Source organism: Macaca fascicularis, chromosome 10 (assembly GCF_037993035.2).
Source record: "Macaca fascicularis isolate 582-1 chromosome 10, T2T-MFA8v1.1".
NCBI lineage: Eukaryota > Metazoa > Chordata > Mammalia > Primates > Cercopithecidae > Macaca > Macaca fascicularis.
This window is the reverse complement of record NC_088384.1, coordinates 25833345-25860007: the sequence shown is the minus strand read 5'-3', so window position 1 is coordinate 25860007 and position 26663 is coordinate 25833345. Positions and strand designations below refer to the sequence as shown.

At 44.0% G+C, this 26663-nt stretch overlaps 1 protein-coding gene across 5 annotated transcripts in view; it reads left to right on the top strand.

The window, feature by feature from the left end:
- MYO18B (myosin XVIIIB) overlaps window positions 1-26663 on the top strand; it is a 300194-nt gene that overhangs the window by 105234 nt on the left and 168297 nt on the right. For all 5 annotated transcript variants that reach the window (XM_065522341.1, XM_074004130.1, XM_065522339.1 and 2 more), the window contains 4 exons: window positions 2002-2185; window positions 3341-3563; window positions 7366-7475; window positions 24533-24598. In XM_065522341.1, the coding sequence (XP_065378413.1) occupies window positions 2002-2185; window positions 3341-3563; window positions 7366-7475; window positions 24533-24598 (583 nt within the window). The remainder of the gene's footprint in view (window positions 1-2001; window positions 2186-3340; window positions 3564-7365; window positions 7476-24532; window positions 24599-26663) is intronic.

Here is a 26663-nt window from a genome sequence, read left to right as displayed (position 1 = left end):
AATTCTGCAGGGGTAGAGCTTAGAGACAAGAAGAGAAACTGAGACCACCAGGGAGGTGCTGGTGTCTCAGGTGGGCACCAGAGTGAGAAAGGACCACTTGCTCACTACCCCCTATATGCCTCGGATCAGCATAAACGCTTTATTAGTATCCTCTTAATCCTTATCACAACACAAGATCCTTAGTCCCATTTTACACATGAGAAAAATCGAGGCCCTGAGCGGTGAAGTGGCTTGCCTTTGCTCAACACAGCAAAACAGAAGCACAGCCAGGACCCAACTTGAGTCTAAGAGATGCTTGGAGAATTCCCAGCACCTTATGTCAGAGCTGACTAGAAACCCATATCTAGGAGTGGGGCTCGTGAACATCCAGCTCCTGGAGAGAGATCCAGGCCAGGGATGGGACAACAGGAGCTGTGAGCACACAGAGGACTGAATGATGACCTAGGTGGCCTGGGTTGAGTCCCAGCCCTGCCCTTTGTCACCTGAGTGACCGTGGGCAGTCACTCTCCCTTCTCTGGTTGTTTCTGCTTCCTGTACCATAAATAAGAGTTGGATGAGGCTATAAGACTCAATGGCTATAGCCCAGCTTTGGAGTCAGGAATATGCTCAGATTCTGTTTTTCCCTCTTTTAAGCTACATGACCTGGACCTCAGTTTCATAATCTAAGAAATGGGAATGGGGTCCCAAAGCTCCCATGTCTGATCTAAGAAGGCTTTGGTGACGTAAAATAGCAGATGACCTGTTAGACAGCCTGGTTCATAGTTGGCTCATGGAAGAGGGCAGGCCAGCTCTGTTTTATTGGAACAGACACTTAAAAAGCTAGCACCTTGGCCAGGCGCAGTGGCTCACTCCTGTAATCCCAGCACTTTGGGAGGCCAAGGCGGGCAGATCACGAGGTCAAGAGATCGATATCATCCTGGCCAACATGGTGAAACCCTGTCTTTACTAAAAATACAAAAATTAGACGGGCCTGGTGGCGGTTGCCTATAGTCCCAGCTACTTGGGAGGCTGAAGCAGGAGAATCGCTTGAACCCGGGAGGCAGAGGTTGCAGTGAGCCGAGATCACATCACTGCACTCCAGTCTGGCGACAGGGCAAGACTCTGTCTCAAAAAAACCACCACCACCACCACCACTAACAAAAAGCTAGCACCCTGGCCACTAACCTCAGGGATGCTGAGGGAAGGCACTATCTGCTCAGGTGTCAGTCTGGGTATTTATTTATTTATTTATTTATTTATTTATTTTTGAGACGGAGTCTTGCTCTATCGCCCAGGCTGGAGAGCAGTGGTGCGATCTTGGCTCACTGCAAGCTCCGCCTCCCGGGTTCATGCCATTCTCCTGCCTCAGCCTCCCGAGCAGCTGGGACTACAGGTGCCCGCCACCACGCCCGGCTAATTTTTTGTGTTTTTAGTAGAGATGGGGTTTGATCGTGTTAGCCAGGATGGTCTCAATCTCCTGACCTCGTGATCCGCCCACCTTGGCCTCCCAAAGTGCTGGGATTACAGGCGTGAGCCACCGCGCCCGGCCCAGGCTGGGTATTTATTTGACATTATCTTGCAGCTCCACAAACTGCGTGCCCAGCCTGAGTCATTCCTTCTTGCATGAAACACATGGCGCGTGCCTACTGTGTGCTAGGCCTGGTCGAGGAATAGCAGAGAGGAGTTTGCCCTCTAAGAAAGTATAGGTGTCGTAGCCTTGCTATAGGTATGTAAGTGACAAGAATATCCATAGGACAGATGCTCTAAGCCGAGGGAGGGAGGGAGCATTTGCAGGTAGAAGACGGGCATCGGGAAGGAGCTGGCATTTGCCATGAAGCAAAGCCTCACCTGGCAGGAGAGACTGTGAATGAAGGAGAGCAGCTGGGACACGTGACTGTAGAGGAGGCTTTAGGAAGCAGAGGAGCAGGACGCAAGAAGGCTTGTTCTCTTTGCCACCACCCAGGCCAAGGCTTTCCCAAGAACTTCCTAAAGCTCCTCTCTCTTTTCCCTCCTCCCCACCAGAGAGGAGCTGCGGAGTCTATTCCAGGCCCGAGCCAAGCTGCCTCCTGTGTGCCGGGCTGTGGCAGGCCTGGAGGGCACCTCCCAGCAGGCCCTGCAGAGGAACCGCATGGTGAGGAGGACCTTTGCCAGCAGCCTGGCCGCGGTGAGGAGGAAAGCCCCGTGCTCCCAGATCAAGCTGCAGATGGTGAGTAGGCACCCTGTCTCATGGTGTCCTGGCCTTCGCTGCCTCCATCCTCATCTCCTCTGGGCTGAGTCATGTGCCTACATCATCTCTAACCTCCCCAGCAAGGCCAGAGGGGCGAGCGTCACCCCACGCCCCACAGAGGAGGAAATGGGGGCTCCCAGCAGCAGTGAAACTTGACTCTGGTCACACCCCCGGCAAGTGACCGATCCAAGTCTGAGGCCTTCAGCCTGTGCTGCTTGGTGTTGAGTTGAGAGGCCTGGAGGAGTTCCCACAAGCTATGAATGCCCTCTTGACTCCAGTGACACATATGAGAGCCAGACCAGCCCTGTCTGCCTTGCTCACCACCAGGTTCCCCTGGGGCAAGGCGGCAGGGCCCAGCTGGATGTAAATGTGGTACCTAGACCTGGAATGTGAATCCGTGAATAAAGGAAGGCATGAGATTGGTCAGTGGCCAGGCTGAGCACAGATGAGAATGGGCTGAGACAAGGGAAGGACACCTTTAAATAAACCTTGTAGTGGCCTGGCACAGTGGCTCACACCTGTAATCCCAGTGCTTTGGGAGACCAAAACGGGCAGATCACAAGGTCACGAGTTCAAGACCAGCCTGGCCAATGTGGTGGAACCCCGTCTCTACTCAAAGTACAAAAAATTAGCCGGGCGTGGTGGCGAGCACCTGTAGTCCCACTACTTGGGAGGCTGTGGCAGGAGAATCGCTTCAACCTGGGAGGAGAAGGTTGCAATGAGCTGAGATCGTGCCTCTGCACTCCAGCCTGGTGACAGAGTGAGACTGTGTCTCAAAAAATAATAATAATAAATGAATTAATTTTTAAAAAGAAAAAAAATGAACCTCCTGGTGGGTTATAGTGGAAACACCCTTAGCCTTAGTCCTGAGTTCTAGTCCTAGCTCTTCTGCCCCTGGTCTGTGTGACCTGGGTCCACTCACTTGCTCTCTCCATGCCTCAGTTTCTCCATCTGTTTCAACAAGGACCATTATTTCTCATGAATCCAAATCAGACTGTAGGGAGCTCCTTGATGTAGGGCATAGGGGCCCCAAAGATGCCCAGGTTGGGCTTAATGAATATTTGGGGAGGGTCCAGTCCCCTTTCTGTGTCTCTCTGAGACAACTGGCCCTGACTTCCCTCTGTTTGGTCCTAGGATGCACTGACCAGCATGATCAAAAGGTCCCGGCTACACTTTATCCACTGCCTGGTACTGAACCCTGTGGTGGAAAGCAGGAGTGAGCAGGAATCTCCTACACCACCACAGCCTGGTAGAGACAAGCCTGGGGCAGGTGCACCTCTGGCCCTGGATATCCCAGCACTGAGGGTGCAGCTTGCTGGGTTCCACATCCTGGAGGCTCTGCGTCTACACAGGACAGGTAAGAGACAGCCAGGACAGAGCACCTTGTCTCTGACTCCTGGGACATGTCCACCCACCAGTGGCAGCCAAGGGATGGGAGCCCCTGCCACGTGCTAGGAGCTTCACACCCAGCATCCTGGTTACTCTTCCCAGCAGTCTTCTGAGATGAGGCCACTGATGCTTAGGGAGGTGGAAGTACTTGCTCATGGTCACCTTGCCTGGACATGGCAGAGTCTGGATCAGGACCCAGGTCTCTTTGAGTCTGAAGTCCACTGGTTTTTTTTTTTTTTTTTTCTTTATTTCTTCTAAAAAAAAACACACACACACACAAAACGGGATACATGTACCACACATACAGGTTTGTTACATAGGTATATGTGTGCTATGGTGGTTAGCTGCACCTGTTGAAAAAGCCCATATTATTTCTAGAATTGCCTGTACGCTCCTAGAAGACTACGGCTGTGTCTTCCTTTTAGCCATGAATTTCTAAGGAGCATTGTCTTGCAATAGAGGGTGGAATTTCCGTGATGAGTGATATTTTGGTGTTCATGATGCTCAGTTTGGTTTGGGAGATTGCTGTGATCCCAGGAGACGATGATAGGATTTGATGAGGGATATCACCCAGGGATACAGGAGGCCCTGAGGCCTAGAGGAGGGAGCTTCGTACTTTCACTGGGAATCTGGGGAAACCTCACAGCAATGTAATATCATAGTCAGGCCTCGAAGCATAAGAAACTGCTCACCTCTGGCAAGGGGAGGAAACATTAGGCAGAAGGATCAGAAAGTATGAAGGAGGGAGGCATAAAAGGGGCAGGTTTTTCAGAGAAGTAGATTCAGAGTGAGTGAGGAGTTGTGGGAGAAGAGGCCGAGACATCCACCAGCGCAGGCTGCGAATGCCTGTGTTGGGTTATCACCAGGTCCACCTGGGGAGATGATGGGCTGACAGGGGGATGGAGGGGTTCTAATCAAGGGATTGAAATTTTTGGGTCTGTATTTTAGTAAGCAAGTGTGCACCTGATGTCCCCACATCAGCTAATCTTAGGAGTTGAGTTTGATCTCAGTCCTTGCTATCCTTTTCTGCCTCTCAGTCCCCAAAGGCCACCGCATTGACTCCCCTCTCTGACAGTCAGAAATGGCTCAGACACAGCCATGCTGTCTGCAGAGGACAGAGTGACTGGGACACGCAGAAGTCTCAGGTGGCTACCTCGTTTGGTTAAAGTCTCCGTGGTCACTAGTGCCCTAGTGTATGGTCGCTTCCCCCACCTCCCCCTGCTGGGTTAATAATGGACCCCTGGGCACAGAGTATTTGACTGCGAGCAGCTAGAAGCAAAGGTGAGACCCCCACTCCGCTGAGCATATCAATGATTTTCCCTCCCGCCCGCACAGCCACAGAGCAGGGAGACAGATAATGTCATGAGAAGAGGGGGACGGTCACAGCCAGTGGCTGGTCCCCCACACTGAATCGATTCTATTTGGCTGCTTGGCAGGAAGTGCTGGGCCTTTGCAGGTGCCCTGGACCTGGATCAGACTGTTAGAATACCTGTGTGCATTCAGGGTCAGGGCGTCCCGTTCCTGTGTCCGTGGGACCTCACGACACTATCTGCCCTCTCTGTTCTCAGCACAGCCCAACTCAGCCAGGATGAGCTTTCCAACTAAGCGCAGGCTTGATATCTCATGGTAGAAATGTCCAATTTCTGTCTCCTAGACCTGGTTCGTTTCCTCTCTTTATTTCTATTGTAAGTCATGTCTGTCTCTTTCACACTCACATGAGATATATTTGTATGCATACACAGATACATCAAATATTTATTATTTGGAATCTGTGCATATTATATATATATATGCCTATATACACATGCATGTGTGATACATACCCATGCACGCTGTTTATTGAGTACCTACTACGTGCTAGACACTGTGTTGTCAGATATAGCAAATGAGATCATTCTCACTGTGCTAAAGGTATGTAGTAAACTCATTAAACATTGCCTATTGTGCAGCCTGGTGGGCACGGCTCCAACTCTGGAGGGAGATGGTTTGGCCTTGATTCTGGCCGCCATCTCTCACCAGCCGTGTGACTCTAGGAAATTCGCTAGGGCTTATCTCCCTTTCCTCTCCTATAATAGCTCATACCTCTGAAGGCTGCTGTGGGGCTAGGTGCGTTAATAAGACAATAAAGCTTAGAAGAGTGGCAGGTTGTGGAAAAGCACATGATACCCATTAGCTGCTTTTACTATAATTGTCATCGCATTTAATCCTCATAGTGACCATGTGAAGATAGATCTTGTTATTCTCATCTGACAAGTGAAGCAATTGAATCTCAAAAAGGTGAATCATTTTCCCAGTCATGGGGCTCGTAAGCACAGAGATGGGACGTGAACGCAGATAGGTCTGCCCTAAAGGAGGCTTGTAACCTCCCGGGTCCCCCATCTCTGTGCTGTCTGCGTCCTTCAAAGTTGGTCTGAGACCTTCCTCTTCCCCAGGAAGTCTTCCAGGATTAGCCACACACACGATTGCTGTTCTTCCTAGTTGATGCATCTGGCTTATCGTGAAGTCTCAGAAGTGGAGTGAGATTTTACCATACCTTTTCTGATCCAGTCACGCGAGGGGTCTTTCTGAAGCAATCGAGGCTCTTCTTGCACCCAGGGAAGAGTCTAAATCTCGAGACCTGGAATTTGAGTTCAATTTCCTTTGGGACCCGGTTTCTGCTCTTCTTTGGCTACTCTCTACTGCCTGGGTTTGAGTCCCAACTGAGACAGTTACTATTTTTGCTTGTGTAACTAGGTGAATTCACCTCTCTGGGTCTCAACTTCCCCTTTTGTAAAGTGAGGATAATAATATAGGCCCATGAGTGTCTGTAACACGAGGAAGGTGTTACCCTAGTGGTTTGCACACATAAGCTCTCAGTAAATGCTGGCTGTTACTGTGGACTATAAAATAATTGATTTTCTTTTTTGGAACAGTGTCTCGCTCTATCACCCAGGCTGGAGTGTAGTGGCACGATCATGGCTTGCTGTAACCTCTGCCTCCTGGGCCCAAGTAATTCTCCCACCTCCAGAGTGGCAACAACTACAGCATGCACCACCATGACTGGCAAATTTTTGTACTTTTTGTAGACACCATGCCCAGTCTTAGAACGTATCTTATACTTCCCTGATCTAGGTCTTGTTTGTACAGCCCCCTCTGCCTAGACTTCTCTTCCATACCAAGTTCTTTTGGAAAACCCTATGGCTTCTTCACAAACTGAATCTAATGTCATTTTCTCCCAATAGCTTTTCAGGCACCCCTTCTCTTCCCAGTTCCCCACATAGAAGGATGCAGCTGTGTCCACCCTGCATGGTAGACTTACAAAAGCCCTTAGATACTGCCCAACGCAGCATGCTTCACATAGAGCGTATGGGGTGGTAATTCGTGTGAAACAAAACACTTTCCTTTGTCAAACAGGTTTTGGAACCTCTGGGCTAACGTTGGGAAACTCAAGGCTCATCGGGCATCTGCCCTGCATGAGTTCTCAGAGTCCTTGACTTGGATGCTGACATGCCTCTTCCAAGAGGCAGATGAGTGTGCAGCTTTTTCAAACTTGCAGTGGAGCATTTTATAGGGTTTGGGTTCTCAGGAACGCCCCTGGGAAGTGCTGATCAAATCTAGTCTCTTAAATTAACAAGTGGAGAAACTGAGGCCCCAAGATATGAGTCCATGCAGGAACTTAGTAGCCAGGCTGGGAGCAGGACCCTGAGCTCCTGTCTGGGGGTTTAGGGAACCGGGCTGGGTCTTCTCATCTGGACTCTGTGCTCTTCTCCTGCCTGCTCCTACCTCCCTAGGCTATGCTGACCACATGGGGCTCACTCACTTCCGCCGGCAATTCCAGGTGCTGGACCCTCCACTCCTGAAGAAGCTCATGTCGACCTCCGAGGGAATAGATGAAAGGAAGGTAGGTGGAGCACATGCAAGAGGGGTGAAGGCCCCAGATACGGATATGTTGGTTATTGGATATGTTCCAAGGCTGGGCACGGTGAGTGGCTCATGCCTGTAATCTCAGTGCTTTGGGAGACCCAGGTGGGTGGATTGCTTGAGTCCAGGAGTTCAAGACCAGCCTGGGCAACATGGCTTTGACTGAGGTCTGATGGGCTTGTGTTCCATAAGGGATTGCCCCAGGGGGCATCTGGACCAGCTGGAATCTGAAAGCAGGACCATGGGGGCAGTGCTGAGGGCAGCATGAAGTTTCGCTCAAATCCTTGCTCTAGACCAAACCCACACAACAATGTCATTTGGGACCCGACCCAGCCCAGGATGACACTTCTGGCCCCTACATAAGGAACTTTAGGAAAAGAATAAGAATAGAGTCATGAGAAGACAGCATCCCAGCTAAAAGGGTGAAAAGTCATCATTTGCAAAGTATGTTCCATTCAGCACCAGCACCTTGAGATGGTCTATGAAAAGAGCGCTTCGGGGTCTAAAATGTTTAGGAAATATTTACATCAGGGCTCCGTGGTTGAGAATTCTATGAACATCACGCCTTAGGGCCTTTGCACGAGCTGTTTTCTCTGCCTGGAGCACTCATTCCCCAGTCTTTGCCTGGCTGGTGTCATCTTGCTGTTCAGATCCCAGCTCAGATCTCATTCACCATCCCATCCTCTTGTTTTGATGTGTGTGTAGCACTTATCTGAAATAATGTGAATCTCCTCTATGTTTTCTGGCTTCCAGCAAGAGCTCAGTAATTTTTTTGTTGAGTGAATGAATGAATGAATGAATACCTAGGCCTAACTTTGTGTTTTTGTCCCTGTGTGTCTTCTTTCTCCAACTACAGCGTAAACTCATGGAATCTCATCTCTACTTCCAGTGCCAAACTTTCAATAACTGTTTCTCTTAAGAATGGTCACAGGCTTATCAATGATTAGAGACCTTGTTAGAATTTGCAAAGCCCTATTTCATCTTCATAACAGCCCTGCAAAAGAAGAGCTATTACTCCCCATTTACAAAAGAGAACACCACGTTTCTTAGAGATGAAGTGGCGCTCCCGAGGCCACACAGCCAGGCATTTGTGGGTTTGCTCCTTGGACTCAAGTTTCTCCATTCCAGGGGACGATAGTTTAAAGAGCATAGTTCATAAAGGGAGGTAGTTCAAACCGACCTGAATTTGATTCCCAGCTGGGGCTGTGTGAATGTAAACCAGTTATGTCATCTTTCTGCCTCCCTTTCCTCATCTGTAAAGTGGGAAGGACCACAATGCAGAAAATATATAGGGGAATCCACATAATTTCAGGATAAGTGCTACCAAAACTAATTAAACAAGCGGATGTGATGGGGGGTAATAGCTAAGCTGGGATCTGAATAGCAAGATGAAAGAGTACTCCATGCCACTCAATGGAGTGTTCTGAGAATGGCATGTAATAGTATAGTTCATTTACACAGGGCCTGGGACATAGTAAGGGCTCAATATACACTAACCACCGTCATCAACATCAGCAGCAGCACCATCAATGTCATCATCCTCTTTCAGATCCAGGGTGATGACACACAAGTCGCACAGACCATGTGTTCACAATCCTGTTGCAACTGCACGTGCCTGCGTGTGCCTGAGATCATCAGCACTGCAGTTCTCAATGAATGAGTCAGAAGAGTAGAAGTAAACAGAGTCACAATTCTTAGGTGTCTTCTTAGTTCTTCTTTGCAGTGGGCACCGGGGCACAAGCCACTTTCAGTAGACAAGGCAGTGACTTCTGCAGGGCCCTCCTAACTCACTATGGAGGGGACGTGATCCCCAGATGTCTGTGGCACAGGGCTATCCCTTCTCTGGGTAGTGGCCCATTTTGGAAGCCATGAAATCCTGCCTGACTTGGTGCCATCAACCTCTCTGTACCAGTCTTCGTTCAGGGGTTCCTTATTCTTGGTCTCCCCAAATTTGACTTCATTCAGAGGGGCTGAATGGAACCACTGAGAGGGTCTTGGGCTCCTCTGTGGTTGAAAATGGTGCAGGAGTCAGGTATGGGGGAGTTTTTTTGTGGAGGGAAAGGGTGTAGCATATGGAAGCGTTTCTGTTCTGAATGAGTCAGCAGTTCTCTGTTGTAGCCAAACCAAAACCACCTCCATACATGCTAGAGGCCTCAGAAAATGGAAAATTACAAGGAGAATGGACTTGGTTGGGAATTTTTGCTGCTTCTTATTCTTTTTTTATTTGCTCACAAATTTTATTTGCTGCAGCATAGAATTTTGGTAGCAACAAAAAGAAACACCATCCTGCCTCTTATGAAAAAGCTGATAAATATTCATTTGTCAGGCCACATGATATGCCATGAATTATACATGAACACGTGCTCGGGTGGGCAAACTATCAGTTTCTGTGTGCAAAGCAGTTAAGACCTCAGGATTTAATAAGACGAGGTTGACAGCTAGAAAAGGTCAATATTGTCATTAGACACTAGACGGCAGCAGAGGGGATTCATTGTCAGGGTGTAAAATGGGTCTTGGTGAAGTCCCCTGTGGGTCTAGCAGGTGAGGTCTGAATGTTGGTGTTTCATGCCAAGACTGTTTCCCAATGAAGTACTCTCATTTGGTGGCTACCTGATGGATATATTGTGTTCCTGAAACAGAAGTAGCATATGTCTTTTATCACGGATGCATAAACTCTCATTACAAAATATCAGACATACTATGAAAAGGTTACAGAGCCATGAGCTAAGACAGTATTCAAAATATAAAGCCTTCCCACTCTGGGAATCATCCTCATTTCACAGCGTAGGCAGCTGAGGCCATGACCACCCAGCCAGGTAGCAGTAGAGCTGGGATGTGAACTCAGGCTCTCAGATTCCTGACATAGGGCTTAAAAAAAAAATTATGGTAAAATACACATAACAAGAACTTTACCACCATAACCATTTTTAAGTGTATTGATCAATGGTATTAAGTACATTCATATTTTTGAGCAACAATAAGCACCATTCATCTCCATAACTACTTCTTGCAAAATCGAGACTTGGTACCCATTAAACAGTAATTCCTGATTCCTCCTCTTCTCAGGCTCTGACCATCATCGTTCTGCTTTCTGTCTCTATAAATCTGACTATTCTAAGTCCATCACAGAAGTAGAATCATGCTGCATATGTCCTTTCGTGACTGGTTAATTTCACTTTGCATAATGTCCTCAAGGTTCATTCACATCGTGGCATGTATCAGAATTTCCTTCCTCAGGCTGAAAAATACTCCATTGTGGATGTATACCTTATTTTACCTGTCCATTCAACTGTCAGTGGATGTTTGGGTTGATTCCATTGTTTCCTTTTTAACTTTTATTTTAAGTTTGGGGGTACAAATGCAGGTTTGTTGTAACAAACTTGTGTCATGGGGGTTTGTTGTACAGATTATTTCATCATCCAGGTGTTAAGCCTAGTACGCATTAGTTGTGTTTCCTGATTCTCTCCCTCCATTAGTTATTTTTCCTGATTCTCTCCCTCCTCCCATCCTGCACCCTTCAACAGGCTCCAGTGTGGGGTGTTCCCTTCTATGTGTCTGTCTGCTCTCATCATTTAGCTTCCACTTATAAGTGAGAACATGTGATATTTGGTTTTCTCTTCCTGCATGAGTTTGCTAAGGATAATGGCCTCCAGCTCCATTCATGTTTCTGCAGAGGATGTCATCTCACTCTTTTTTTCGTGACTGTATAGTATTCCATAGTGTCTATGTACCACATTTTCTTGATCTGGTCTGTCACTGATGGGCATTTAGGGGGATTCTATGTCTTTGCTATTGCAAATTGTGCTACAATGAGCATATATGTGCATGTGTCTTTACAAAAGAATGATTTCTATTCCTTTAGCTATATACCCAGTAATGGGGTTACTGGGTTGAATGTACAAATATCTCTTCAAGACCCTACTTTCTTTTTTTTTAACTCTTGTTTTAGGTTCAGGGGAGGTGCACATGCAGGTTTATTATAGAAGTAAATTTCATGTTATAGGGGTTTGGTGTACAGACAAGTTCATCACCCAGATAATAAGCATGGTACACAATAGGTAGTTTCTCAGTCCTCACCCTCCTCCCACCCTTTACCCTCCAGTAGGCCCTGGTGAGACCCTGCTTTCAGTTTTTTGGGGTATATACCCAGAAGTGGAATAGCTGGATCATATGGTAATTCTATTTTAAATTTTTCGATGAGCTGCCATACAGTTTTTTATAGCAGCTGTACCATTTTGCATTTCCACCAATACTGCATATGGATGGCAATTTCTCCACATTCTTGCCAACATGTTATTTTTTGTTTTGTTTTTTGATAGTTGCCATGCTAATGGGTATGAGATGGTGTCTCAGTGTGGTTTTGATTTGCATTTCCCTCATGATTAGGGGTGTTGAGCGTCTTTTCATGTTCACACAGGACTTGAATGGAAGCCCTCTGAAGGCAGGCAAAGTATTTAGTGCAGTTCGTTACAGGACATGCCATTCATGGATATTAACTTTAAATAATTATCATTAATTTCATCCAACTTTAACCAAGTGCCTGCTTTCACCAGATCCTGTGCTAGGCACCAGCAACTTCCATACAGAGCTGGCTTTGGTACACCCCAGGAGATGCCACTAAAACATTTGATGTTTCCAAGGGAGGTGAGAGCAGGGCACTCAAGGAAGACATCTCAGAAGTAGGTGATGCTTGAGATGAGGTCTGTGAAACTATCTGGAGGAACTGAGTAGGAGGAGGGTTACCGGACATTCTCATGTTAGGTACAGGATTGCAAAGATCTGGAGTCACGGAGGTGCATAGATAGTTTCATGGTGCTGGAGCATAAAAGATGCCAAGTGCCAAGAAAAGGGGCTGAGGACTTTAACAGAAGCAAATTCTGGGTTCTTGTTAGCCAAGCTGGAGAGTCTGGGCTTTATCAGGTGTTCAGCGATGCTCTTCTGAAGGGTTTCAGCAGGTGCATGGCATAGCAGACCTGATTTTTATGACTTGGACTGGCTTCAGCAAAATTATGAAGGAAGCGAAGTCCATGCTGCCCATTCCATGGTCCTCTCTAGGAAGCAGTGTCCTCATGCTGACCTCTGGCTATTCCAGGGTCCCCTGTCTCCTCTAGACACCCAGGCACATACTGAAGCCTCCCAAATGACCCTGTCTTCTCCCTCTAATCATTTTCGGTTCCATTCCTGTCTCCCAGGCTACTCCCTCTGGTTAGATGATGCTTTAACCTACACCGAAGCCTACATAGAGTGAATACAAGGGTGGAATTTCAGGCAGGTCAGTGAAGACGCTCTTTCAACTCACCTTGGCTAAGTCCCAGATTCTGGTCCCTTCCATTTTTCTGCTGCTGAAGCAGGAGTTGCCAAGTCTCTGATCGATGTGAGGAAACCCTTGGGCCTACCCTCCTCCCCGCAGAATGTCTACAATGTTGATTGATTTTAGCCGGCAAAATCTCTGTCCCTGAGGACTTGAGCTGAAGAACATAATTAAGGGCTGTCAATCCATCTTCTCGAAGGCGGCCACTGTTATTCTGTCTCCCACCCTGGTGGACACTCCCAGTTTCCTGTGAATTCATCTCAAGAGTCTTTATCTGCTGGGAGGAAACCCTTATGAGCCCATGGTCAGAGAGGAAACTGTCTGCTGTCTAGGTGCTGAATAATTATTCAGGGGCTCCCACCACCTTTGCTCCTGAAATTTATTCATCATCCCTTTCTTGTTCACCTTGCTGTCTCCCTCCAGTTTGGGTCTGTTGTTTTGTTTGTTTTTTGAGACAGAGTCTCGCTCTGTCGCCCAGGCTGGAGTGCAGCGGTGCTATCTCGGCTCACTGCAACCTCTGCCTCCTGGGTTCAAGCAATTCTCCTGCCTCAGCCTCCTGAGTAGCTGGGGACTACAGGCACGCGCCACCATGTCTGGCTAGTTTTTGTATTTTTGTAGAGACTGGGTTTCGCCATGTTGGCCAGGCTGGTCTTGAACTCCTGACCTCAGATGATCCAGCCACCTTGGTCTACCAAAGTGCTGGGATTGCAGGTGTGAACCACTGCACACTGTGAGCTGGGTCTATTGTTTTAATTATTTTACATGTTTTCCACTTAATTTTAATCAACCCAATTACATTGGTATGTGCATGTGCATTTGGTTTTTGGATAGTTTCTGCCTTTTTCCAGGCACTTCATTTATAGCCTTGAGCATAAATAGTTAAAAAACAGACACAGTTAGCACCCTTATGGAATGATTTGGCCACTTGTGAGAGAGGCTCAGTGGTTAAAGTATGTGATTTAGAGTCAGATAGACTTGAGTTCAAATTGTGTCTTCTTCCTGTCTCTCTCTATGAATCCACGCCCTTGATACTTGATAGATGTATGACCATTGGCAACATATAGTATGGCATAGCAAAGTGTCTGGTACATTGTAGGAGCTCAACATATGGAAGCCATTGGACCATGGTGTGGGCTTCATGGGGGCAGGTGCTATATGAACGGCAGCCAAATGGTTCACAGGATAAGCGTCCTATTCCATAGACACAGATTCTTCATATCAAGCTGTTCATTGAGGAGTGAGTTGGGGAAGCACTTTGCAGCTATGGCTCTTCATCATTTCTGGAGTCTCTGCGTGTCTGGCATATACAGCTAAATGTGAGGTGTCAGCCCATATGCTTTTTGGGTACACTCTTCTTCAACATTGGAGAGAAAGCTCTTTGCAAAATTCTAGGAAACAATGGAACGGTGTAAGTGGGGGCTGTGGGTTGGATGTGACTGAAATCTATTAGACCCCGAAATCTGGGCTCAATTTGACACAGGCTATTGGAATATTCATACTTAAGGCGGAGAGATCTCAGGTTTGCCAAGAGCCATGTTTGCTGAGGTGTAATGTTGACTTACAGTGAAGACGATGACCCATCTATGCTCAATGCCTGGGCTGCTTCATTGAATGAATCTTACCGTTTGTGAATTCGAGGTGGGATAGCTTAACAGGTTAAGGATACAGATTCTGGAGTCTGGCTTTCTGAGCACGTACGGTGTCTAATCTGCTCACTGGCTGTGTGACATTTGACAAGTCACTTGGCCCTTCTTTGACTTAGTTTTATTATCTTAAAATGGCATACTAATAGTCTCTAATACTCTTGATAGGAAGATTGAGTAATTTAAGATATTGACATGGTGACTTTCATATATACAGAATAAATAATAAATATAATCAATTAACGATTTTGTTGTAAAAATAGTAAAATTCTACTATTTCTATGGATTTTAATGCCCCTGCTATACAATGAAGGCTTTAATCTTTGCCTTAGAAACCTCAAATAATTAAGATAAAATATTTTTTGATTAATAGTAGTAGATATTTAATCAAATGATCATCTCTAGACTACATTTGAATAGTTTTTGATTTTCTGACTATTATGAAAAAGGATGTTGTGAACCATTTGCACATCAGTCTTTGTGTAAAAATGTGTTTCTACTTCTTTTGGGTGCATTCTTGGAGGAGTATTGCTAGGTTATATGGTAAATTTATGTTTAACTTTTAAATATAACTTTTAAAGAAACTGTCAAGTTGTTTTTCAAAGTGGCTCTACCATTGTTCATCCTCACTGGCAATGTATGAGGGTTTCACTTTCTATCCTTATCAATACTTGGAATTGTTTGCCTTTTTGATTTAAGCCATCCTGTTGTATACAAAGCGGCATTTCATTGTGGTTTTAATTTGCATTTTCCCTAATGATGTTGACTTTTTTTTTTTTTTGCATGTGCCTAGTAGCTACTTTATCTCTTTTTTTGTGAAATCTCTATTTTTTTTTTTTGCCCATTTTAATTAGGCTGTTTATCTTATAGAGTTGTAGTAGTTCTTTATTTGTTCTAGACATAATTATTTATCAGATGTATCTTTGAAAATATTTTCTTCCAGCCTGTGGCTTGTCTTTTCATTTTCATAGTGGTGCATGGAGATTTTAATTTTTATGAAGTTCAGTTTACTAATTTTTTAAGTGACTGGTGCTTTTTTCATGTCTAAGAACTCTTTACCTACCCCTAGGTTACAGAGATATTCTCCCATTTTCCGCTAGAAGATTTGTAGTTTTAGCTCCTCCATGTAGACATTTGATCTGTTGTGAGTTAATTTTGTGTACAGTGTAACATACATGCCTACATTCATTTTTTTGCATATGAATATTCAATTGTCCCAGTACCGTTTGTTGGAAAGACTATTATTATTTCTTTCAGTGAATTGTGTTGGAACCTTTGTCAAATATTTATTGGCCGTAAATAAAGAGTTTATTTTCATAATCTAAATTCATTCTATTGGTCTGACTGTGCTAATTAGTAGCATCTCTTTCTTTCTGCCTCTTTATTCCTTGGTCAGTGTAAATAAACTTTGTCAATTTTATCTTTTCAAAGGACAAACTTTTGATTTCACTGATTTTTTTCTCTGTTGTTTTTCTGTTTTCTTTGGTTCTATTGTCTTCTATTGATTTCTACTCTATATTATTTCCTTCCTTTCACTTGATTTGAGTTTAGTTTTCTCTACTTTTCCTGGTTTCTTAAAATGGAATCTTGCTCAAATTATTGATTCAAAATCCTTCTCCTTTTCCAATATACATGGTTAAAGCATACATTTTCCTCAAAGTACTACTTTGGCTGCATTACATAAAAATGTTCATTTAGTTCAAGATATTTTCTAATTCCTAGTGTGATTTCTTCTTTGACCCATTGTTTATTAAGAAGTGTATTAATTTCTACATATTTGGAACTTTCTCACCTTTTTTCTTGTTGGTTTCTAATTTAATTCTGTTTTAGTTTGAGAACATATTTGATATGATTACAGTACTTTTACATTTATTTTTGTTTGTTTGTTTTATTGAGACTTATTTTATGGCCTAATATTATATATCTAGGAGAGTGTTTAAGGTGTGCTTGTAAAAAACATGTATTCTTCAGTTGTTGAGTTGTCTATAGATGTTAGTTGGGGCGATTTAGTTAATAGTATAGTTCAAGTCTTATATATCATTGCTATTTTTTTTTTTTTTTTGAGACAGGGCGGTGTCTTGCTCTGTTGCCCAGGCTGGAGTGCAGTGGCACGATTATGGCTCACTGCAGCCTTGACTTCCTGGGCTCGAGTGATACTCCTGTTTCAGCCCCCTGAGTTACTCAGACTACAGGCATATGCCACCACACCTGGCTGATTTTGTTTTTTAGAGATAGGGTCTCACTGTGTTGTCCAGTCTGGTCTCGACCTCCTGGGCTCCAGGAATCCTCTGGCCTCAGTGTCCCAAAGTTCTGGGACAACAGGTGTGAGCCACTGTGCCTGGCATATTGCTATCGTTTATGTTTAATTGTTCTGTAAATTATTGAGAGTCAGGTATTACGCTCTCCAACTATTACTGTTAAATTTTCTATTTATGCTGTCATTCTATGCATTTTTGCTTCACGTGTTTTGGGGCTCTGTGGTTAGGTACAGACATATTTATAATGCTGTATCTTCTGGATGAATTAACCCTTTATTGCTATAAAATGTCTCCCTTTCTTTCTAGTAATGATTTTTGTTTTCAATTTTAAACAAAATTTAAAACAAAATTTGTCTGATAGTAGTATAGTCACTCCAGCTATCTTATGTTTAGTGTTTACATGATAGATCTTATTTCATTTCCCCCCTTCCAACCTATCTTTGCATTTAACTGCAACTCTTACAGATGGTATATGGTTGAATCTTCTTTTTGCAAAATCCAAATTGACAATCTCTGCCTTTTTATTAAGGTGTTCGATATATTGATCTGTAATATAATTTACACATGACATTTTGCTATTTTCTATGTGGGCTTCACACCTTCTTTTGGTCCTCTCCTCCTTTACTTCCTTCTTTTGTGTAAACTAGATATTTTCCAGGGGGCCATTTGACTACCCCTTCTAGTGATTGTTCTATGGATTACAGTATGTTTTGTAATTCAAGAGGCTGCACTTCAGATTAATACTAACTTAATTCTGGGAAAATATAGAACCTTTGCTCCAATATAGCTCGTGTCTTCCTCCTACCTTAGTGATACTATCGTAATACACAGTCTACCCTCCATATGTATCTGTGGGTTCTACATCCACAAACTGAACGAACAACTTACTGAAAATATTTGGAAAAAAAAAGAATGGTTGTGTCTGTACTGAACATATACAGACTTATTTTCTTGTCATGATTCCCTAAACAACACAATATAATAACTATCTGTATGGCATTTTACATTGTATTAGGTATTATAAGTAATCTAGAGATAAAGTATATAGAAGGGTATAAGTAGGTTATTTGTAAATACTATGCCATTTTATATAAAGGACTAATGCATCTGCAGATTTTGGTATCCTTTGGGGGTCCTGGAACCAGTTCTCCGTGGATACTGAGGGATAACTACAAATCACATCTATATATGTTATAAAATCAACAATAAAGCTTTATGATTTTCTTTTATTTAATCTTATGTCTTTTAGGTGAGTTAAGGGAAGCAAAGAAAAAAATGAAGATTTCTTTTATTGTTATACTTTAAGTTCTAGGGTACATGTGCACAACATGCAGGTTTGTTATATATGTATACATGTGCCATGTTGGTGTGCTGCACCCATTAACTCATCATTTACATTAGGTATATCTCCTAATGCTATCCCTTCCCCCTAACCCCACCCCACGACAGACCACGGTGTGTGATGTTCCCCTTCCTGTGTCCAAGTGATCTCATTGTCCAGTTCCCACCTATGAGTGAGAACATGCAGTGTTTGGTTTTTTGTCCTTGTGATTATTTGCTGAGAATGATGGTTTCCAGCTTCATCCATGTCCCTACAAAGAACATGAACTCATCCTTTTTTATGGCTGCATAGTATTCCATGGTGTATATGTGCCCCATTTTCTTAATCCAGTCTATCATTGATGGACATTTGGGTTGGTTCCAAGTCTTTGCTATTGTGAATAGTGCTGCAATAAACATACGTGTGCATGTGTCTTTATAGAAGCATGATTTATAATCCTTTGGGTATATACCCAGTAATGGGATGGCTGGGTCAAATGGTATTTCTAGTTCTAGATCCTTGAGGAATCGCCACACTGTCTTCCACAATGGTTGGACTAGTTTACAGTCCCACCAACAGTGTCAAAGTGTTCCTATTTCTCCGCATTCTCTCCAGCACCTGTTGTTTCCTGACTTTTTAATGAATGCCATTCTAACTGGTGTGAGATGGCATCTCATTGTGGTTTTGATTTGCATTTCTCTGATGGCGAGTGATGATGAGCATTTTTTCATTTGTCTGTTGGCTGCATAAATGTCTTCTTTTGAGAAGTGTCTGTTCATATCCTTCGCCCACTTTTTGATGGGGTTGTTTTTTTCTTGTAAATTTGTTTGAGTTCTTTGTAGATTCTGGATATTAGCCCTTTGTCAGATGAGTAGATTGCAAAAATTTTCTCCCATTCTGTAGGATGAAGATTTTTAATTTTCCTATGTGTTTTTATTTTCCCATGCTCTTTAGTTCCTTAAGAATTTGAATTACATGTGATATGATACCTTTCATCCTGAAGGCCTTCCTTTAATATAAGTGAAACAGTAAGGCAGGTCTCATAGCAAAAAGTTCTTTCAGCCTTTGTTTACCTGAGATGGTCCTTACTTCACCTTCATTTTTGAAGAATAATTTTGCCACATACAGAATTCCTGATTGACTTGTTTGTTTTTTCCTTTCAGCACTTCTAACATGTAATCTCACTGCATTCTGGACTTCATTGTCTCTGAAGATAAGTCAGCCACTAATTGTTTTGATGCTTCTCTTTACACAATAAGTTATTCCTCTCTTTCTGCTTTCAAGATTTTCAATAGTTCATAATAAATCTTGGGGTGGCTTCTTTGTGTTTATTCTATTTGGAATTCAATGACCTGCTAGGATGCATAGATTTTTTGGGGGCGGGGAGGAGGGTCAAATTTGGGAAGTTTCTAGCCATCGTTTTTCATACTTTTAAAATCTTTTGCTGGGTGCAGTGGCTCACGCCTGTAATCCCAGCACTTTGGGAGGCTGAGGCGGGCAGATCACGAGGTCAGAAGATCGAGACCATCCTGGCTAACATGGTGAAACCCGGTCTTTACTAAAAATACAAAAAATTAGCCGGGCATGGTGGTGGGCGCCTGTAGTCCCAGCTACTTGGGAGGCTGAAGCAGGAGAATGGCATGAACCCGGGAGGTGGAGCTTGCAATGAGCCAAGATCACACCACTGCACTCCAGCCTGGGCAACAGAGTGAAACTCTGTCTCAAAAATAAATAAATAAATAAATAAATAAATAAATAAATAAATAAATAAATAAATAAAATCTTTGTCTTTCTCCTCTTCTTCTGAGACTCCTATTATACATATATTGGCATGCTTGATTTGCCATACATGTCTCTGAGGCTTTATTTATTTTTCCTCCTTCCTGTTTCTCTCTGTTCTTCAAACTGGATAATTTCTATTGATCTATTTTCAAGTCTGCTGACTCTTTCATCTGACATCTCAGATCTGTTGTTGAACTCCTTTGGTGAATTTATCATTTCAGTTAATTTACTTTTCAAATGAAGAATTTCCATTTGGACCTTTTAAAAATAATTTCTATCTTGATATTTTGTATTTAAGGAGTCATTATTATTACACTGTCCTTTAATTCATTAAACATTGTTTCTTTTAGTTCTTTGAACATATTTACAATAGCCGTTTTGAAGTCTTTGGCCATTAAGTCCAAATTCTGAACCCACAAAAATACTTTCTACTGTTTCCCCTCACGCTTAGTTTGGATCACAATTTTACATTTATTGCACATCCTATCCTTTTTGCTAAAGACTGGACATCTTAGATGATATGTTATAGTAACTCTTCATTCTGATCTTTTCTTAATCATTTAATATTATAACTTGTCTTGACTAAAATTACGGAATCTGTGTCCTCACAATGTGGAACCACTGATATCTCTGCCCAATTTTTAAAAATTTGTGTTTTTATTTTAAAGCTGACTTCCTAGGAGTTGCTCCTGTGTCCACATAGCTTAGAGTCAGCAGAGGTTGTTATCAAACGTCTTGAATATTTAAGCCTTTTCCATTATCCTTTTGGATCCATGTGGGGGTTGGGAAATGCATTCAGCATTCAGGTAGTTCCCAGTTGTGCTTCAGCCTCTACTTTCTGTTTGGCCCTTTCACATATTTTCTGCCTGTACACATGGCTTCATGTTCAAATAAATAGGGATATGTAGATAGCCAGAGCCTTCTCCAGTCTCTCTTGTTCTTGTGTTTAGCCTGGAGCCAGGAATATATGGGAATTTATCAAGCCCACTGTGGCTGTCCTATTTCCTGTATCTCCTGTTAAATTTCTGGCTTCTTTAAGGGCTAGTGCTTTCCTCAATCAGGACAGCAACCTTAGGCTTAGCTGTGTCATTGGCCTTCCTCATTTGTTTCCTGCCAAAATTGCTACTGTTTCTGACAGTGCTCCCAGGTGTGGGTTTTTTCCATGCTTTGCCCCATACAGGTGAGCCCCTTCTGGAAGCAAAGCTGCTGTTTTTCAGAGCTGCCTCACCCTGGAAGGACTACTGCAGAGAGAGAGAGAGAGAGAGAGAGAGAGAGAGAGAGAGAGAGACAGAGCTGGGGTGGGTGGTGAGTGGGAGAACCTGGAATCAATATTGCCTCATTGTTTCTACCTAAGATCCAATAGGTTTTCTTGAATAAATGCTTCTCAATTTGTCGTATCCCATTGTCCAATTTCCAGAGTATTGAATTTGTGGTGATTGGAAATTTTATCCATTTTTATCATGTTTTGGGAGGGGGAGAGGATTTATTAAGCTCCTTCCTCCACCGTTCTGGAAATATCTCCCTTACATGCTGCTTATATGACCTTATTAAATCTCCACTACATCCTTGTCAGACAGGCGTAATTACCCCATGTTGTAGAAAGCAAACTGAAGACCAGAGAGGAGGAGAGACCTGCCCAGGGTCACACAGCTAGTGAGTGGTGGAACTGATCCCAGCATTGGAGGGTGGAGAGAAGATCAGGAGCTGATTCCTTGGGTTCAAACCCCCTACCATCACTTCCTAAACATGTGAGCTTTGCCAAGTCATTTCATTGCACTGGAAGGAAACTCGGTTACGGTGGGTTGAGCACATGCTTTGGCAGGGTTTGAAGTGTATCTGAGAAGTGGGAGCCTTCATTCATGTTTTACAGCACCGTTCCAAGGTTTTGACCAAAACAGAGGTGACTATGAGGATGCAATAACTCCTAACATTTACTGAGTGCTTACTGCACAGCCTCAGAATTTTCTGAAACAGGTGCTGTTATTGTCCCCATCTTTCTGAATGGAGTCTGAGGCTCAGAGTAAAGCACTTCCCCAAGGCCACACAGTTTATGGAGTGATAAAACCAAAATCTGAACCCGGATGGATCTAACTCTGGATCGTGATTTTTTTCCCCCTAAAACATCTGCCATAGACTTTACCTTCAAGGTACACTTAGAAAAATTTCATTGGTCTTATATTTCCTTTTAAAAATCCATCCATCTTATCTTCAGTCAATTTTTTATTTGTTTTTTTCTTCTTGTGCAGAGAAAAAAGGCCTTATATTTTGGATATATTGGTTTTATTCATTTCTACCACCTACAGCTCCCTTGGAACATGTTTGGCTAAAATGTGATAAGCGAAACCATCGAAATTTTGGAAGAGTGTCATGGAATGTTCTTCCAGGAGGTCAGAAGATGGAGCTTCCTTCCTGATTGCAGTCTGGGGCTAGACTTTTAATAGGGATTTTTTTTTTTTTTTTTTTTTTTAATCTTAGGAAGTCTTCTGTGATGCCTTTGACCCATGGAATTGAAACTCATTTACTAAATTACTCCAGCCTCATAATACCTTTTGCTTCCTGAGCATTGCAATTACTTTTCTGACAGTTTATTCTTAAAATAGACTTTCCGATTTTCAGTGAATGAAAGACCAGTGAGGGGTGGTATGAGGGTGGGTGGGAGGGAAATTAGCAGTCACTAAGCAACCAGGCACAACCTGGGTTTATCTGAGAGTCCAAATCACTGGCTGATTGTTTCGAAGCCTGTACAACTATTCGACAAGGGGAAGATTCCATTAAATGGCGATTGGTCCATGCTGCATCCAGAAATCTCTTTGAGTAAAATTGTTTCTCCTGCATGGGGCTACTTTTCCTCCCTGTGGAATCTCTCTGGTTTGGGTGTTTATTCATCCAGTCATCCTATCTATTGAGCTCCTATTGTGTCTATAGAACAGTACTATAGGCTGGACACAGTGGCTTACACCTGTAATCCCAGCACTTTGGGAGGCTGAGGCAGGTGGATCATGAGATCAAGAGATGGAGACCATCCTGGCTAACATGGTGAAACCCTGTCTCTGCTAACAATACAAAAATTAGCCGGGCGTGGTGGCACATGTTACTTGTAGCCCCAGTTACTTGGGAGGCTGGGGCAGAAGAATCCCAGCCTGGCGACAGAGCAAGACTCCGTCTCAAAAAAAAAGAATAATACTATAGTGCAGTACAGAAAACACAGGCTCCTCTGCCATAATGTAGGTCAGGCAGGTGAGGTTAGTGACCATGTCATTTATTTAGCAAGTATTTGTGGGAGAGAGGCAGTCACCAGGAAGTGCAATGAGAGAAGCATAGAGTGGGGAGGCTGTCACAGGAGGACTTAGTGAATTACTAGGCATGCACTACAGTTCAAGACATAGGTGTGGCCAGAAAGAACTTAATGGGAATCTGTCTCTGCCCTGTGTGTAAACTTGTAATCTTGAAAAAAAAAAAAGCCCCTTCATTTAGTTTTTGGGGTGTGTGTGTGTGTGTGTGTGTGTGTGTGTGTGTGTGTGTGTATGTATTAAAATATATATAACATAAAAGTTAATCTTAACCTTTTTTTTTTTTTTTGAGACGGAGTCTCACTCTGTCGCCCAGGCTGGAGTGCAGTGGTGCAATCATGGCTCACTGCAAGCTCTGCCTCCCGGGTTCACGCCATTCTCCTACCTCAGCCTCCTGAGTAGCTGGGACTACAGGCACTTGCCACCACACCTGGCTAAATTTTTTGTATTTTTAGTAGAGATGGGGTTTCACTGTGTTAGCCAGGGTGGTCTCGATCTCCTGACCTCGTGATCTGCCCGTCTCAGCCTCCCAAAGTGCTGGAATTACAGGCGTGAGCCACCGCGCCCGGCCCATCTTAATCATTTTAAGCATAGAGTTCAGTGGCAAGAAGTATATTCTCAATGTGGTGCAACTATCACAACATCCATCTGCAAGATGCTCTTCCTCTTGCAAAACTGAAATGCTATACCCATTAAACAATAAGCCTTCATTTCCCCCTCTCTCCACCCCCTAGCCACCATAATTCTTTATTCTATCTCTGTGAATTTGGTTACTCTAAGTACCTCATTTATAAGTGGAATCATGCAGTACTTGTCCTTTTGTGACTGACTTCTTTGGCTTGGAACAATGTCCTTGAGGTTCATCCATGTTGTAGCATGTGTCAGAATTTCCTTCCTTTTTAAGGCTGAATAATATTCCATTGCATGGATAGACCACATCGTGTTTATCCATTCATCCATCAGTGGACATTTGGGTGGTTTCCACCTTTTGGGTATTGTGAATGATGCTGCTAAGAACATAAATGTATAAATATCTCTTCAAGACCCTGATTTCAATTCATTTTGGTATATACACACAAGTGGAATGGCCAGATCATCTGGTAATTCTGTGTTTAATTATTTGAGGAACCTCTGTACTGATTTCCCTAACAGCTGCATCTTTTATTTCATTTCGTATCTTTGGTTTTCTGCTCTGTAAAATAGGAGGATGGAAAAAATAGGTGTGTGCGTGAAGATAGAGTGGATGGTACACAGTAGGTGCTCAGCATCTGCGCCTTCCTCTGTGAGGTGGTGGGGCTCTGTTAGCCGAAGCTCACAGACATGTGGGGTCATCCTCCGTCCTGGTGCATCAGCCATCGAGCCAGCTTGACTTTCCCCTTTAGGATCCTCCTACCCTCTCTGCTCTCCAACTTCTCTCTTCTTTTCTCCCCAGGCCGTGGAGGAGCTCTTGGAGACCCTGGATCTGGAAAAGAAGGCGGTGGCTCTGGGGCACAGCCAAGTGAGTAGAGCCGCTTTCTTACAACATTCTGCCTGTCACATCAGGGACCCAGAGATGACCTGATTCTTGTCCTACCTCCATTGTCCATTATCTCTCTATGTCTCCTTTTCCCAAACTGAAAGAAGAGCTCATGATTTTCTGCCCTGCCTATCTGACAAGGTCATGAAGATAAAATGTCATAATATGGGTTGAAGTCACACTGGGAAATATCATTTATTGGAGGCTTCACTCCTGGGGACCCCAAGTGGTCTGGAAGAATTAGCATCCTGGTCCTCAAGATGACCTTCTGAGCCTCAGAAAGAGCCGCCATTAAACCTGGGAAGAACTGCTCGTCTTCACTCACAGCCTTTTAACTTCTACTTTGCAACCAGCTCTAACACAGCTATCGTCATAGCTGATGAGCAGCAGTAAGGGAAATGAAAGAAGGGGCTCGAGAAGAAAGCCCGTGATTATTCAAGTTGACAGAAATAGCTTTTCCCAAACTGGTGTTGAGCCAAAAGCTCTTCTAAATATGCTCAAAAGTTTATAGCAGAGTTTCACACTTCCTTGATATGCTTATATACGCTGAAGTTTTCCAGGTGGGAAACATGGTATTTAGGGATTCTCAAACTATTTGACTGTGGAACCCCTCGCCTTTTGTTTGTGTGGAATACCCAGTACCGTCTTCTGGAGCTAGTGTTCCATGGCTGATAGTTTGGCAAGTGGGGCACGGAGATCCTAAACTCAAGGACCAAGGAGGTGGGGCGGGGGAAAGGGACACAGTTTAGAAATACAACCTAGAGGCTGGGCGTGTTGACTCACGCCTGTAATCTCAGCACTTTGGGAGGCCAAGGCAGGCGGATCACCTGAGGTCAGGAGTTAGAGACCAGCCCGGCCAACATGGTGAAACCCCCATCTCTACTAAAAATATAAAAATTATCTGGGCGTGGTGATGTGTGCCTGTAATCCCAGCAACTTGGGAGGCTGAGGCAGGAGAATCGTTTGAACCCAGGAGGCAAAGGTTGCAGTGAGCCGAGATTGCACCATTGCACTCCAGCCTGGGCAATAGAATGAGACTCTGTCTAAAAAGAAAAAAAAAAAAAAAAAAAAAAAGGAAGGAAGGAAAGAAAGAAGGAAGGAAGGAAGACTGGAGAGGAACAGACCAAAAGAAAGACTACTCCACACGTTCCCCCACCTAGTTACTTACTGGTTGACTAATGCCATCTAAGAAACCTTTGTCAATTGCCTTCCACCTCCAGGAGCTATGTGAGGTGCTGGGAGGGTCCTGCTCTCCAGGAGCCCGCAAGGGTGGCATTATTGGCTATTTGTACTTCATGGAGCCCTCCCTATCATATGCATCCCTGAGAGCGGGTCCTTTCCTCAGGGAGCTCACAGTCATATACACTGGCTACCAGCCCTCGGCCCACCCTAAACATGCCAGTGTCTCCCCACTGGCCTCTTGGTCCTGCTAAGGTGTGTGGTGGAAGCTATTATTCCGCTGTGATCTCAAGATAATTTCTCCTGATAGGAGTTGCAGCATCTCAAGTCTTTGAAGGCTTTTTCAGTAGAGAGGATAAACCTGTCAGTTACTGGACTCCCACGCAAGCCAGGTACTATGCGAGGCAACTTCACGTTTTGTTCTTTGATCCTCACTCACAGTCTTCTGTGAGATATCAGGTGTGTTCCTGCTTTACAGATGAGGAAGCTGTGCCCCTGGGAAATAAGCCTCTTTCCAAGGTCCTATCTATAGCCAAAGGTTCAGACTCCATGCAAACCTGCATTGGCCCAAATGCCGGGGCCTTTTCCATGCCCTCTGGGTCCTATTGTTTATGAATGGAAATACGGTCATGTGTGGTTTAACAACGGGGATGCATTCTGAGAAATGAGTGCTTAGGCAGTTTCTTCATGTGGGAACATCACAGAGCGTACTCACACAAACACAGATGGGATAGCCTACTACGCACCTGGTAGATGCCACAGCCTATTGCTCCTGGCTGCAAACCTGTACAGCATGTGACTGCACTGAATACCGTAGGCAGTTGTAATACAATGGTAAGGATCTGAGTATTTAAACATAGAAAAAGTA